The 16,008-nt window shown below is 39.9% G+C and overlaps 1 protein-coding gene across 1 annotated transcript; it reads left to right on the forward strand.

The window, feature by feature from the left end:
• The first annotated feature begins 250 nt into the window (after positions 1-250).
• LOC107567792 (transcription factor Sox-1b-like) lies at positions 251-1,841 on the forward strand. The gene has a single exon (XM_016253550.1). It carries the CDS (start codon positions 576-578, stop codon positions 1,581-1,583), a length of 1,008 nt encoding a protein of 335 aa, XP_016109036.1. The 5' UTR covers positions 251-575; the 3' UTR covers positions 1,584-1,841.
• Positions 1,842-16,008: the final 14,167 nt, after the last annotated feature.

The following is a 16,008-nucleotide window of genomic DNA, read 5'->3' on the forward strand; positions in this document are numbered from 1 at the left end:
GAAATTTCGGGCCCCGGGGTTAAAAAAGGGGAAAAAGAGGGGGGGGGGGGGGGGGGAGAATCACTGATTTATTGTATATTCCAGCGAAAATTATCATTTGGAGATCATTTACCCCAAATAACATTTGTCAGCAGTGGTTTGTAGCCAACTGTTTACCTTCCGCGCGCCGCAGAAAGACCCTTCAGCTGCGCCTGTGGCGAGCGCGCTGCGTCACCTGACCGCGAGCCATATGCAAAATTTCCCCGTCCTCGAACGCCATTGGCTCTCTCTCACTCATTTATTCCCTGTCAACGCGCATCACATGGCCGCTCTCCCACTAACTTTTCAAGCCCACCGCCGAAAGTAGCTCAAAGACAGTTCTGCACTGGATGTGAAAATCACCCCGAGAGCAAGTTAGAATAAAACAAAGGGAGACGAGCAGCCGCAAAGTTACTCTCTGTCCTCTGTCTGGATTGTACCGATCCTGTTCCAGTGGCCTCTTTTGTTATTAAGAGGTTCTGCACGTGTGTGCCTGCCAGGGAACGGGGACGCGTGAATGTTTCTGTGTGTGAGCCGAGTTAGTTAAAGCCAGGTGAATGTATAGCATGATGATGGAAACGGACTTGCATTCCCCGGGACCCCAGACAAACACAAACACGGGCCACACGGGACCCAACGGCGGCAGCAAAGTTAACCAAGACCGCGTCAAGAGACCCATGAACGCGTTTATGGTGTGGTCTCGGGGTCAGCGCAGAAAAATGGCTCAGGAGAACCCAAAGATGCACAACTCGGAGATCAGCAAGCGCCTCGGAGCGGAGTGGAAAGTCATGTCCGAGGCGGAAAAGCGACCCTTCATTGACGAGGCGAAAAGACTGCGCGCCATGCACATGAAGGAGCATCCGGATTACAAGTACCGACCCCGGAGGAAGACCAAGACGCTGCTCAAGAAGGACAAGTACTCTTTGGCGGGTGGCCTGCTCGCCGGATCCGGTGGCGGAGGCGGCGTGGGTCTGGGAATGGGTGCGGTGGGGGTCGGCCACAGGTTGGAGAGTCCGGTGGGTCACGGCGGCGGTACCGCGGCGAGTTACGCGCACATGAACGGCTGGACCAACGGCGCGTACTCGGCCGCGGCTGCAGCCGCGATGATGCAGGAGGCTCAGCTCGCCTACAGCCAGCACCCAGGCACCGGAGCCCATCACCACCACGGCCACCACCACCATCCACACAATCCCCAGCCTATGCACCGCTACGAAATGACGGCTCTCCAGTACAGCCCCATCTCAAACTCTCAGAGCTACATGAGCGCTTCGCCGTCAGGCTATGGGGGAATATCCTACGCGCAACACCAAAACTCCAGCGTGGCTTCATCTGGGGCCATCGGCACGCTGGGCTCGCTGGTGAAATTGGAGCCGAGCGTAAGTCCTCCCGTTACAGCTCACTCTCGAGCCCCTTGTCCCGGAGACTTGCGAGAGATGATAAGCATGTATTTACCGGCGGCGGAGGCAGGGGACCCGTCAGTTCAGAGCAGACTTCACGCTGTACCGCAGCACTATCAAAGTTCCGCGACGAGCGTAAACGGAACCGTTCCACTGACACACATATGAACAGATTTCGTATTCAGACTCAAATAACCAAATATTTACCTCTTTTAGAGCATAACTACCTTTCTTTTTGTACAGAATGTCTGTTCTTGTAAATTTTGAAGGTGATATTATTTAAATATTATACATAAACTGAAGGGATGTTGTCTGAATAATTTGTCCGAAATTACACAATATGCGTGAGCTTTACACATTTGCGAGGGATTAATTCTTTTTTGTGTGTGTGTGTGTGTGTGTGTGAGAGAGAGAGAGAGAGAAAGAGAGAGAAAAAGCGAGTGAGAGAGACTGTTTAAAACATTAAAAGAGTGGGTGCTTCAGTGTAAAATATAGTTAAATGACAACGTTTTTAAAGTTTTCCAAGATTTTTTCTCGATCCCACTTTGATTTGTCAATACGTGAGTTACTGTATTTGATATATTCCTTATTCGTTTGTTGTATTTTTCCTTGTACATTGTGAATATATTACAGAGAAAGATTGATACACATTTGTAAATATAATTCGGATTTGCAAGGATAAAAGGAAAACGTTTTGTGTTGATGTGAAAAGAATAAATTTCACTGCTTTTGCTCTGATTCTGGAAAGTTAGTTTGCTGTGTTGTTTTGCTTTTTATCCCATGGGACTCGCGATTAAGCAGGTGGAAACAGAGTTAATGTTCCAATGGGAAAACGTTTATATGTCGGTATAAACAACGAAACCGGGCATAGTTGCAGTCTATTTGATCAAATGTAACCTTTTTTATTTAAATATATTGGGACAGAGCAGTGTGCAAGAACACATTTTTAAATAGGACACATTTTGAGCAGATGATTATTTACATTTTAGAGGTGTAAATATAAATACGTATTTTAGCATGTAGGCAGTCAGAAATAAAATATAAAAATATGACCAATATAGAAACTAGAATATCTATGTCAGATCTGCTGAAAATCCTATCAGTTGAGTTTAAAAGAAAACTGAAATGTTATAAGACACTTTACGGATATATTGTTATTATTATCATTATTATAAATCGCGTTTTTATTTTCAAAGAATTTCCCATTATTACATTGCAATAACATTTACTCTAGCAAATTATTTAGATTAGACATTTAAGGTTTAAAAAAAAAATGAAGGAACATTTACAGTAATCGGGTAGAAAGCCTAATGTATAATACATTTTATTTGAGTGATGGTCTCTTTAAATAAGACACTTAAGAGCTCTCCACTCAGGCTTGAAGCTCGTGGTTGTGTCTGTCTAAATGAAACTACTTCAGATCGCTGGATAATTACTATTTATTTGATGCCACTATTTTTGTTAATCCTGATCAGCTGCTTTAATCGCGGTATAGCTGACAAAGCTATTTTACAGTAATGAAACCTTCTGTATTTTTCTTAATTTAGGAAGCCTTCCGTGACGTTGTTGCTGTGTCTTGCATATGATGGAGGTCAAAGTTCAAGACCTCTCAAAATAAAGAGTGTCCAATGAAAAACGACGAACAGCAAATAGAGAGCGAACTACATTATTCATTGTCCAATGGACCAACCCCTGTTTTTTCCCCGTGAGCCCCGGATTGTGCAGACATATGCTTTAAATCCGCTCCACTTCAATTAAATCCGCCTGGGTAACCCGCGAGCCACTCAGGACTATATTTACCGGATATGTAATAATTGCGTTCTAAACCCATGAATGGAATTAAAAATGTTAGTTTATTTCCACTTTTGGTATGCAGTTTAAGTAGAATTCTATTTTTTCGCCTTCTGGCTTATTTTATTTTTTTTACTAAGATTGACAGCCTAAGTTTCTTATAATTGAATCACTGGTGGGCCGTCAAGCAAATGTTGCTCGTATCCTCCGTGGGGTGTCAGTGGGATTAAGATGAATGCAGAGTGCGTGGCAGAGAGTGTTTTGTGCCAGGGAGAAAGGAGGATTAAACAACCCTAAGAGCTGAACCCCCGGGTCAGCGACAAGTTTCATTCGTATTACAATGACACCCACCGGAAGAGTGACATGACCGCAACAAGTAGCAGGATTCAGGGAGGTCTTTGAACCTCGTCGCTCCACTTCAATTAAATCCGCCTGGGTAACCCGCGAGCCACTCAGGACTATATTTACCGGATATGTAATAATTGCGTTCTAAACCCATGAATGGAATTAAAAATGTTAGTTTATTTCCACTTTTGGTATGCAGTTTAAGTAGAATTCTATTTTTTCGCCTTCTGGCTTATTTTATTTTTTTTACTAAGATTGACAGCCTAAGTTTCTTATAATTGAATCACTGGTGGGCCGTCAAGCAAATGTTGCTCGTATCCTCCGTGGGGTGTCAGTGGGATTAAGATGAATGCAGAGTGCGTGGCAGAGAGTGTTTTGTGTCAGGGAGAGAGGAGGATTAAACGACCCTAAAAGCTGAACCCCCGGGTCAGACAAGTCTCATTATTATTACAATGACACCCACCGGAAGAGTGACGTGACGCGGGAGCTTTCTCGCAACAAGTAGCAGGATTCAGGGAGGTCTTTGAACCTCGTTTTTGTTCCCCCTTTTTTTTTTACTTAGCAGACGACCGTGAGAATGTCGATGAAGTTTCACATGAATGTTTTGAACAAAAACAGGTTCGTTTATGAACAAATAACGAAACTCGCTTATTTTATTTGCCTATTTGCGCAATATTTGCTTGTGTTTAGCTGCTTAAATTACGGTTAAGGCGACATACTTTTTATTCCCATTTTCCCCTATGCAAATAAATAAATGCTATTTTTATACACTAAGCCATATTCTCGCATCACAAGGATAGGGCAATACACAACATTGCTGTTCATAGCAACGCGGATTTGCATTCAGAAACAAAAAGAGTGAGCCCAACACGGGCACCCGTCCAGCAGAGTGGCAAACCTCACCCTATTCACCTCCACCGTTTCCTGGCAGAAGAAAAAGAATACAACCGTAAATCTCACCGATAAATCTATAACAGCCCGACAGACCTTTATCACATTTACACCACCATGTTCTAAAGTGAAATTGTCTAAATGGGCTTGTATTTTGTCATTTGTAAAACCGGCGATCCTTTGCATTCACTGTCCTAAATGTTCCTAATTAGCATCGGGTTTATCATAGCCCTGCATATTTTCTTGCCTCCTCAGAAAGAAAGCTGGTTGCCGTTCTGCTACGGAAGATTACGGAGACAGATTGCAGAGGACGAATGTGCGGCGCCAGATTAGCGGGGAATAGTAAAAGCAACTGGGCCAATAAATTCCTTGCGCGTGCCTTATCGTGCAATTACACGTTGACATGTTTAACAGTCTCGCGGTTTTTTCCCCTAATCCACAATCCCTCCAAGAGGCACGAGACGTTATGCACTACAGTCGTTTCAGACGTGGTTACATGCTTACTGAATAAAACCTGAAAACTGTGCTAACACGTTCCACAAAATATTAGATTTTAGGTCACAGCTTTCTTTTAAGCATTCTTCTCTCACGTTTAGATAACCAGAAACAAAAATGTATTCTTTTTCGTCTGCTTTATCACAACATCTTCGTGTTTGTCAAAGCAATGGGCTGTTTACTCTATGTGAATAGTTGCAAGTGCTGCTTTTTAAGATCATTTTTCCTTACGCCGTACTAAATGTGTCCATACATTCTTCGTGCATGTGCATTCATAGATCATTTGGAAGTTCCTTCAAAAATATACAAGATGAGATTGTCATGATCTAAACCTGACATCGGGGAGAAAGATGATGATGACATTTAACACACTCTCACTCAAATTTCCTTTGTTGTGTAATATAGGCCTATCCCAATTTAGCCTATTAAGCCGGTCTACATACTTTCGTTTGTCATATAGCCTATGGGTTTGTAAAAGCTGTTTTAACCAACTCGTACAGTGTAAACTGGCTTTGCAGTTTGTAATGACTGAAAAATTTGCTAAATGCATTATTTATTAAATGTGTCTTTGTTTCTGACAAATTGAACGCAAGGAGAAGGATCCCTTTAAGTACGTAATGGGGTTACGAGTGGTCCGAGGCTCTAGTAAATTTACGAACGCATTTACGTTCTACGATGCTCGTATAGGAAGCGTGCAGTAGAGATTAAGTGGGCTACTGAGTCTGACTAAAATTCTGCTCAGCGCATTTGGGAAGCCCAGCCATTTGTAGTTAGCGAGTTAGCTCTTTCTCTCGGTCTCTTTTCCCGCATGCACACACTCTTACTTTCCCCTGTTACCAGTGTCCGCCTGTGCAAAGTGATTGTGAGAGACTCTGTTGGAATTTGGCAGCGTGGCGGCTTTGGAACGGCGCCCCACGCTGACTGTCATTCAGCGGGCCTGCGCGACTCACTGTGCCGTTGGGAAGTGTCGCTCATCCGTGCACTCATTGGCCTTACAAAGCTGATTACAAGCATCAGCGAATTCCTGAAGGCAATGAGAGGCGATGCAGGTGCACGAGAGGGTAAGTTCCTGGTTGGAACATTCGCGGACGAAGCTGAAAGTTGTGAACACCCAAAACAGCCTCACCCAATAAGACTTTGATATGTAGTCCATCTGAGGCGCTCAAGTACTAAATATTTACCATTTCTCAAATGAACTTCTTTCTCTCTCTCTTATTGTGAGACTTTTAATAGACTACTGGAGAAAGAGCATTGTAGCATTGAATTTGACAGTCTTTGAGCTGCTTTGTTAGCGTTATATGAAATTAGGAATATTCAGTTCAACCTCGGTTTGAAAATGATTTGAATACACATCCGAATGAAGTTTAAAGGTAGGCTAATTATTTTTTAAGGAATAGATTTCCTGAGATTGTTGATGATAAAAATCTCATTAAAAGGCTGTAAATCTTGAAATAAAAATACATTTTGTTTTAGAAATAAATAAATAGTCCTATTTGATAAACTTTTGGTTATTCGTGACTCAAAAATATTTGACCTTGAAATATATGTTTGGAGAGTTTGAGAAAGATAAAATTTTTAGAACTTGTTATACGTGTTTAATAACTAGATTTAATAAATATATTTTTTTTATTATCTCAGACATCCTTAGCTCAAAATATGGATTTTTTAAAACCGCAAGCCAAGGTCTAAATAGCCTCACGTCTTTAGTAGGCTTATTATTTTGCATCAACCCAACTTTTCAAGAGCTGACAGCAGTGTTGTACTGCTATCCTTAAGAATGCCACTTATGTCCACAATTATGTGCGTGTGGGTTTAAATATCGATTGATTTTAAAACGTTTTCAGAACTCAAACCGAGAGCGATCACTATATCATTGGAATCTCTCGACGTCTCCTCATCACGTTCCTCAAAGGGAGATCCGTCACCTAGAGTTGTCACCCTACTGTCACTTGCTGATTAACGGACAAAAGAGGTCTCCCGGACGGTCTATGGCAGCCAGTCAACCAGAACGGACTATGCAAATAGCCCGGAGAAGGCGAGAAGATGGCGAACAGTGCTCTCAATTGTTCTTTGGATTTCACAGCTTTCCGCGCGCAGCTGCATCTCTGTAGTTACCCAGGATACTATTTTGCATTCGCGTGCAGAAGCCTAAAAGTCTCAACTAAACAGGCATCTGAAACAGTTGAGCTTAAGAAAGTGGAAAGATTTAAATATACATAAATGTGAAAAGTGCAAAAGGTTAAAGCAGCACGAAACTTTACAATGTCATACCGACCAATAATCAGTAAGTGCGCGCCTGGAGCTGTCCAGGTGCTGAAATCCAACATGCTGAAAGGTGTGGCTTACAAATGTGTCAAACATCCAACAAACAATTTCTTACACCAGGTTTTACTTTACCGCATTGGTCTGCTAGGCTACTAATATGTTTTTAGTCTAGCAGCAGAATATGATACAGAGTGACCAGAATATACATATTTCAAATGCCAGCTCAAACGGTGATTTAGGACAGGGAGCCCCTGTCTCAACTCTTTCCACCTATCAGTGTCCACCTTATTTTCAACAAGAGAGCGGGCGGGGCCATTGGTAACTTGAATGTGCGCGGCTTCCGGTGTCATGCTTCCACTTATTTTTAAATGTACTAACCGCGTTTCAATAGCACGATTTTCTGTTTCTATTGGGCGTACTATGTATACTAAGAAACGGACTCTGACGTGCATATGATACGCAATTGGTAGGCTTAGGGGTCTGGGGTATAGGTGCGTATTATATGCACGCAAAAACTGCGTATTGTATGCACGTCAAACACGTGTGTATCTTATGCACGCCAAAGTCAGTTTCGGCGTATAAATCGTGCTATAGATACACATATTCACACAAAATAGCTTACTTCCATGTTGTAAAATGGAAACAGGAAACAATAAGTATTTTATATATTTTTGTCCTGAATTCATTCATTTTTTATTTTTGTAAGGGTTAGGGCATAAAATCAAGTAATTTTGTTCACACAATATGCAATTAAAGGATGTCAGCATTTTTCTTTAGTGCTGACCAAAGGGCAACCTAAAGTTATATTTGTAAGTTTTCCATTCACCATTTTTTATTTTATTTTATTATTATTATTTAAATGCTCTCTCTCTCTCTCTCACTCTATTTCTCTATCACCCTTCCACCATTTGCAATTGACTGGAATTTGCTGTTGGCCAGTGGGTAAAACCTCACCTCTTCTGGCTCTTGGCTTTGGTTGGTCAGAGCTGCCAAAAAATAAAAGGCTTTAAATTAGCCCAATTTATGATGCCTAGCGTGTAATTCTGTGATGCTTCCCATGAAGTGTCAGCGGGTGAGGGTACAAAAAAACAGCCAGAACATTCTGTTGCCCTGTGGGGCAGTTCATTAGCACATAATAACCTCTTAATCATGAGATGAAATCAAAGTCTTCCTCTTGTGTAGTGCCATTTGATGCTTTCTTGGTTGGGATGGAGTTTAGGGTGGCACACCCCCCACTGTGGCCAATGGGCATTACGCCCGTGAGTATTTGTGTGGGTGTAGTTGTGTGCATGTTTCTTGAATTTTTCATGGGTTTCTACAGTATATGTAAATCCTCAGCTTGGATTTACTTAACCACATGCATGTTATTGAGAACAAGACACACACACAAACACACTGCCAATATTGTGCAAAGTGAAATTAATCTAAACTGATATGATGTAGCCTAATGGTTAAAGTTCTGCTAACTAAATGGTTGTAGATTCAAACCTGCAAGTTGATCCAGATTTTTGGATAAAAAAACAGATTCATGCCAAATTAGTAATATTTAGTGAATTAACTGTTCAATACAAACTCATGATATTAAGCATAATTTAAGGAAAATAAAAGAGGATGTGCTAGTTAAATCTAGATGCTGCTATAGTTCTTCTCGCTATAATGTTTAAGCAGTGAAAAATGTTCAAGACCTAACTAAAATGAACCAACATTCATATTGTAAAATACTCTAAAAATACCGATTGAACTGATGAAATATGATGTTTTAAATGTATAAATTGTTGTTTTTGCATCCAATTGGTAAGCATTGCTAAAACGGTTTGGGTGGGGATTAAGCAGAACTGGAGCAGATGAGGGAAACTTGATGACTTTTCAAGACCATCAAAAAAATTAGACAACAAAGGCAAATGGAGGAGAGAAAAAGGGAAGAGTGTTAAAAGAGTGTGGATGACCTAGGAATAATACAAATAAATAGCATTTATCCCTGAGGTCCACCTTCAATGTTTCCAACCTTGAGAGAAGCATCAGAAGAAAATATAAAAAATAAATAATAAACACTACTGGTTAAAAGTGTGTAATAATAACCATTTTTTATGGTTTTGAAAGAAGTCTCCTATTCTCTCCAAGGCTGCATTTATTTAATCAAAAATGTAGTGGAAAAAGTAATATTGTGAAATATTTTTACAATTTAAAAGAATCATTTTCAATTTGAATATATCTTGAAATTGGATTATTCCTGTGATGGCTAAACTACATTTTCAGCAGCAGTTAATCCAGTCTTTAGCATCGCATTCCACCTTTGTGGAAATCATGATACACAAGTTTGAAGTCATTAAAAAGTTCATAATAATAATACTTTTATTCAGCAAGGACACAATAAATTGAATAAAAGACACAGTAAATGCATTTATAATGCTACAAAATATTTATATTTCAAATAAATGCTGTTCTTTTGAACTTTGTGTTCATCAAAGAATGTCACCCTTTCTACAAAAAATATGAAGCAGTAAAAACATTTTTCAACAGTGATGATAAAATAACCATTGTTAATATTTGAGCACCAATAATAAGTGATAACAATTGAGCACCAAATCAGCATATTAGGATGATTTCTGAAGAATCATATGACACTGAAGACTGGATGTAAATATTTCACAATATTACTGTATTACTTCATTACTGTAAATGCACCCACCCTTGAAAAGCTTAAGAGATGTCTTTTCAAAAACATTAAAAATCATAGTTATTCCAAATACATTTACAATGTAAATAATGTTCTACATGCATGGCACTGACTTTGCAATCATGAAACTTTAAAGGGTCACACACACACACACACACACACATACAAGTGACAGTTTATCCCTGATCTGGGGTCAAGTCTCAATCTGGAAGCTCTTTGATTCTTTAAACCCCAAACCTGGGGTCTTGTTTCAGACTAGTGGAACTATATCTGTGCTGCTTGACACAATGAACTTGACAGACAACCAGATTTACCTACCGAGGGTCTGGTTAGGGTTACTCTGCTCTTATTATGCTGTCTGAAAGAGAACAGGTAATGGAGTCTGAGGCGAGGTGGAGGACCGCAGACTGCGCCCTTTATTCAGCTCTTCCTCTAAACTCAGGTAATTGCGGCGGCTCTATTTCAGACGTTGTTTACCCCTTCAGAAATAATCATCTGATCAGTCTGCCCTCACCTGGGGCAGAAAGAGCACTGAGCTGGCACAACCCAACTCCCCTGTCATTGTCACTGCTCCACTGACTGTTTCACCACACCAGAACTACTGCAATACTAATATACGTCCATACACTAGCAGTCACCTGCCTCAGTATAATGGCAAGCTTACGCCTCAATACAATGACTGACATCCCTAAAATTTGCAACAATCGGCAATTTGCCAAAAACTAAGTGCTGTTACAGTATGTTTTATCTGATCAGGGGGCCGAGGGAGGGAGGGATGAGGAAAGCAAAAGAAAACCCTCTTCTAGCCCGTGGGGATAGCAGACCTCTTGTATTCTTGATCAGTATGCCTCTATTTGACTGTAACTATTTCCAGACCTCCTGCCTGCTTGGTTTGCCTATAGTGCAGGCCGAGCCACAATAGCGTCCCGCCGCGCTGCTCCGGCTGCCTCCATGCTTTCAGGCAGAGCAGAGCCTCGCTGCCGTGGTGATTCATTATTCCGTTGCCCCCAGTGACCGGGAGCAGGCCAAGCCCCCTCCTGCCAAACAGGCCACTAAGTGGCAAGGGACGAAATGAGTGACATTTTGACTAAAAGTTCTGACCTTTGTTTTCCCATTGAGTCAGCTGCCATGTTGGAGAAAAAGTAATGCACTCTGAAAGTAGTGTGTGCACACACGTTTTAAAGCCGTTTATTTTGCTACTGTTTGTTTTAGTATTTATTTAAGTATTTTAAGACAATTTTGTAATGTGTTTTACTGTAGCTTATTAAATAGAACTAAAAATTAAATATAATTAATTGTCATTAAAATAATCTTTATTGCACCAATAGTCTTAATTTGTTTTCAGTATTTGATGTGGAATATTTTAACTTTCTTTTTTAGCATCGATGGTTGTCCATAAAGAACCTTTAATGGAACCTCTCCATTGCAAAAAAAAAAAAGGTTATTTTTAGTGGAAAAGGTTTCTTCAGATTATGAAATCGTCACACTAAGAAAAAAATGTTCTTTTAAGAACTATTCACTAAAAGGTTTAGGGGGGAACCAAAAAATGGGTCTTCACTGCATCACTGCCAAAACGTCCTTTTGGAACCTTTTTGAAAACTTGTTCGCAGTGTCATAGAAGAACCATTTGTGGTTCTCCAAAGAACCTTTCAGTGACCAGTTCTTAAAAGAACCATTTTAAAACATTTAAATAAACATCCAAAGAACCTTTTTTTCATTATAAGGACATTTTGTGTAACTGAAACGTTCCATTGGTGTTAGCGGTTCTTCGTGAAACCACAGATGCAAATAAAGAACCTTTATTTTTAAGACTGTATGTGACATGTTTTATAAGACCCACCTATGGGATTTTATTAGCTTACAGAAATAACATAAGTCGATGAATTTATGAGAGATCACGACTAATTAACTTTGACGTGTTTTAAATGCAGATTTTGACGCGTGCTTTTGTTCTCAGAAGTCACGCGGTATTGACCCACCCTGCGTGCGCGAGAGTCCACATTTGTCGCACGTTATAAATGGCGTTCATCTCGCGCTCACCGCACCGCCGCGCTGCGTGCGTCTCGAATCTAAATCACGGTCGCCACTTTAAGCCGCTGACTCCAGACCTCGATAATAACATCCTGACTGCCCACCGGAGCCCTAGAAATCAAGCTTGCTACGGACGCTAGCGCTGTAACGGCTGCTCGACGAGACCTGTCGCTGTCGGTCACACAGAGCCGCGCACCCGCTGCGCTCGGACCAGTGCTAATTGGTTGACTAATTGAACGCTGCGTGCGCCTGCCCTCCGTTCTCGGTAATCAACATGTGTTTCAGGCGGTGGAAGATTTCTCAAACTTCGGCTTATTATTTTTATTTTATATTCTTGACTTTTAATGTTCAGACACTAATAGGCTATTCATATTCATCTTATTTAAATATCTATACAGTTGAAAAGACTTTTACAGCCTGTTGGTTGTTCTCTACTTGTTTATTAATTTACTGGTCAGCTCTAATGCATCAAAATATACCTTATCACCTACAGCAAATCCATACAGAACAGCATTTTTTACTGTCTTCAGTCTATCAGCCAGATTTTCTCAGAAACCCTCTATTATGAAAGTTAAATGTTCCTAAAATGTTAAACTCCTATTGATTTCTTAGAAAATTCTGCATGTTTTAAAGATAATGTTCTTCACAGACCCCCTGGAGAAGTTGAAGGGAGCCTCTGGTTAAAAACTCTGGATCCAGACAGAAACATTAAGCCTATGATTTTCTTTAGAAGAGTTGATATGTTCTTTTTATTCTTTTTTTTTTTGTCACACACTGTGTTTACACAGCAGCATCACAAATGAGATCATATTAATATCTGTATCGTTTCTTCTATCCAGCAATTAGATTACAGTGCAAATGGATAGTTTAGCTTTCACCTTGACTTTTAGTGATCCCACATTTCTAAATGTTCAGAAGAGATCTCAAGCACACACACACACACACACACACACATAGAGATAGAGAGAGAGAGAGCTTTTCTTAAGTGATGTAAGTATAAAAAAAAATCAGACAAAATTCATGTCTAGATTAATTATAACTGAACTTTATTAAACTATGTGAGCTTTGAAAGTGCAACTTCAGAATAACACAATTTAGAGACCCAAACACAGTCTCTGTCTCTCTTCACTCCTCACCTGTCTCTATCTTTCTCTTTCAGCTCTTTCTTTCTCTTCTTCTTGGCTTCCCTTATTCTCTCTTCTGTGGTTTGGCATCTCTCCATAGAAGAGGATTCAGGAAGTTTGGCTGGCTGCGAAACCATTTCATATGAAGCGGTATTTGTCTTTGTGTGAGAGACAGTCACAGTCACCTTCATCTCCACACAAAATCCTCTGTCTACAGCCGACCCTGACCTCTCTTGTCACCCATGTGATTCACCAGGTGCTGTATACTGCATGAGTGGAGGAATCTAACCACTGCGCTCAAATGTGAAGATGGATGTTGTAGTTAGGCAAATATCAGTATTGCTATGGTTAGACATGTTTACCATCTTCACAATGTAAATTGTCCTGTACTGTTTGTGATAAGAAAATTAATGGCATTGACTTAAGGAGAAATGTGTTTTAAATCATGTGACACTGAAAAAAGTCAGGAATAAATCAATTTTTAAAACATATTCAAATAGAAACAGCTCTTTTAATTTGTAATAATTTTCCACAATATTACTGTTTTATTTTTAAAGTTACTTTAAGAACACTGATGCAGTCAAGTTGAGTGTATCTTTTTAATGGATCTTACAATCCACAAGGTCTTTTGAAAAGCGCTGTTGAGAGAAAAGTATTGCTGTATTGATGTTACGAGAGGAAATTGCTTTTGGTTGCTGAAAGAATCGACATACAGTTCTCCATTTTTCAAAAACAAAACATTCTCAGCCTACTGTACTTCCTGTCTTTTCCTTGACATCAGTTCATGAAGCAGAAGAAGGACTCTGAAGAACTTAGTAGATGTTAATCATGACTACTATATACACTGATTGATTTTCTATGCTCTTTCATCACAAACACTCAAATAAACATCATCTCATATCAGGATTTCTGTCTGTTTAAAGGGGTCATATGCCCATTTTCCACAAGTTGATATGATTCTTTAGGGTCTTAATGAAAAGTCTGTAACAGTTTGGTTAAAATTTCTCAATGGTAGTGTAAAAAACACCTTTTTTACCCTGTCAAAAACAGCTCTTTTCAGATCAAGCCGTTTTTGTTGCATTTTCCTTTAAATGCTAATGAGCTATGCTGACCCCGCCCCTCTCTTCCTAGCTGCTCTCAGAGAGACGGTTTACTTTAGCCGCATTCATTGTGAAACTTGCTAATTAGCACATTATTAGGAAAGGCGATTTGCAAAGATTCATTACAAAACATACTCACTTCTTCTGTAGGTGAAGCTGGATCATGAATGATTCGCGCAAACATAGACGCATTTATGTAGATCGGGGCGCATTCCCTTCAGAAACAATGTAATCCACTGCGTCTTAAATGTAATGATGACTGCTATGTTCATTATTACATCCAACAACAGAACACCTCAGTCACTTAGGAGTCATTCTTGTCTACATCTGCTCCAGCGGTGAAACAATGGCGGACTGATGACAGCTCACTCAGGGCGGGTCTAAGGTAAGACACCGGTCCAGTGCTGAAACGCTACTGTCAATCAAACTATTGTGGGAGGGGCCTGTCTGTGTGACGTCACATCTAAGATTGGCTCGATTTGAGAAAGGGGAAAACATTTAACCAGATTAAACAAAAAAAAACACTGGGTGGATTTTTATCATTATAGGGTGGTTGTGTACACACAAACCACTTGTAAAAGTGCATGTAGCATCCTATGACCCCTTTAAAATGTTTAATATCTGAAAAGTCCTTTTATTAGGTGTGAATGTCCAGTAGTCTAATAAAGAAAGCAGGCTTAAAATTTCACTACACTGATTTTTCACCTAAAAAAAGAAGCAGGTCTTAGACATTAATGTTTTTTTTTTCTTTAGTTGCTAGCAGTTAGGTACACTGAGGGAGGCTAATTACCTCCATAACAATAGAAAATAACTAAATGGACTCATAATGACGTACATTCAAAGTAAAGACAATGACCTGAACCTCATTATCCAATCTAACCATATACTGTAGAGTTAGATGAGAGATACCACAATTCAATCATCTGCCCAATCAGATCAGAGCAATCAGCTTCCTAAACCACTCGCTCATTCGGCTGAGGCTCATTTCGTACCTTTTAACCTCTCCTTGCTCCCCAGGCTTGGCTTTTAGTATGACAGACAAAGTGTGTAGGGAGTATCTAATGGAATGGACCCAGCGGGGTGCAGGCTGCTTTTCGGACTGAGCCGGGGCCTAATGTCAGGTGAACAGGAATATGCAGTAAGGTAGAGAGTGAGCGACCCAGGGTACTCTACTCTTAGCGAGGAAAAAACATCTGGAGGAGACAAAAAAAAAAAAAAAAAGGTGCTACGATGCCAATTTCTAAGCAACTTCTTTCTCTGTCTTACTGCTTTTCTTCCTTTTTTACTCTACCATCTTCATTCCTTCCTTCCATCTGCTCTCTCTCTCTCTCTCTCTCTCTCTCTATGTATCATTCAAATGTTTGGGGCCAGTAAGATTTCTTAATGTTTTTGAAAATAGTCTCTTATGCTCACCAATGCTGCATGTATTTGATCAAAATGTAGTAAAAACGGTAATATTGTGAAATATTATTACAGTTTAAAATAACTTATTTTAATATATTTTAAAATGTAATTTATTCCTGTGATGTAAAGCTGAATTTTCAGCATCATTACTCCAGTCTTCAGTGTCACACGATCCTTCAGAAATTAATCTAATATGCTGATTTGCTGCATAATGCTTGATAATGCTGCATAAAACAGTTGAACTGCATAATATTTTTGTGGGAACTCAACTGTGATGTTTTTTTTATTTTCTTTCTACGCTGAACAAAATTATAAACGCAACACTTTTGTTTTTGCCCCCATTTTTCATGAGCTGAACTCAAAGATCTAAGACTTTTTCTATGTACACAAAAGGCCTATTTCTCTCAAATATTGTTCACAAATCTGTCTAAATCTGTGTTAGTGAGCACTTCTCTTTTGCCGAGATAATC

This window comes from Sinocyclocheilus grahami, unplaced genomic scaffold (genome assembly GCF_001515645.1).
Source record: "Sinocyclocheilus grahami isolate Dianchi unplaced genomic scaffold, SAMN03320097.WGS_v1.1 scaffold1188.1, whole genome shotgun sequence".
Taxonomy (NCBI): domain Eukaryota; kingdom Metazoa; phylum Chordata; class Actinopteri; order Cypriniformes; family Cyprinidae; genus Sinocyclocheilus; species Sinocyclocheilus grahami.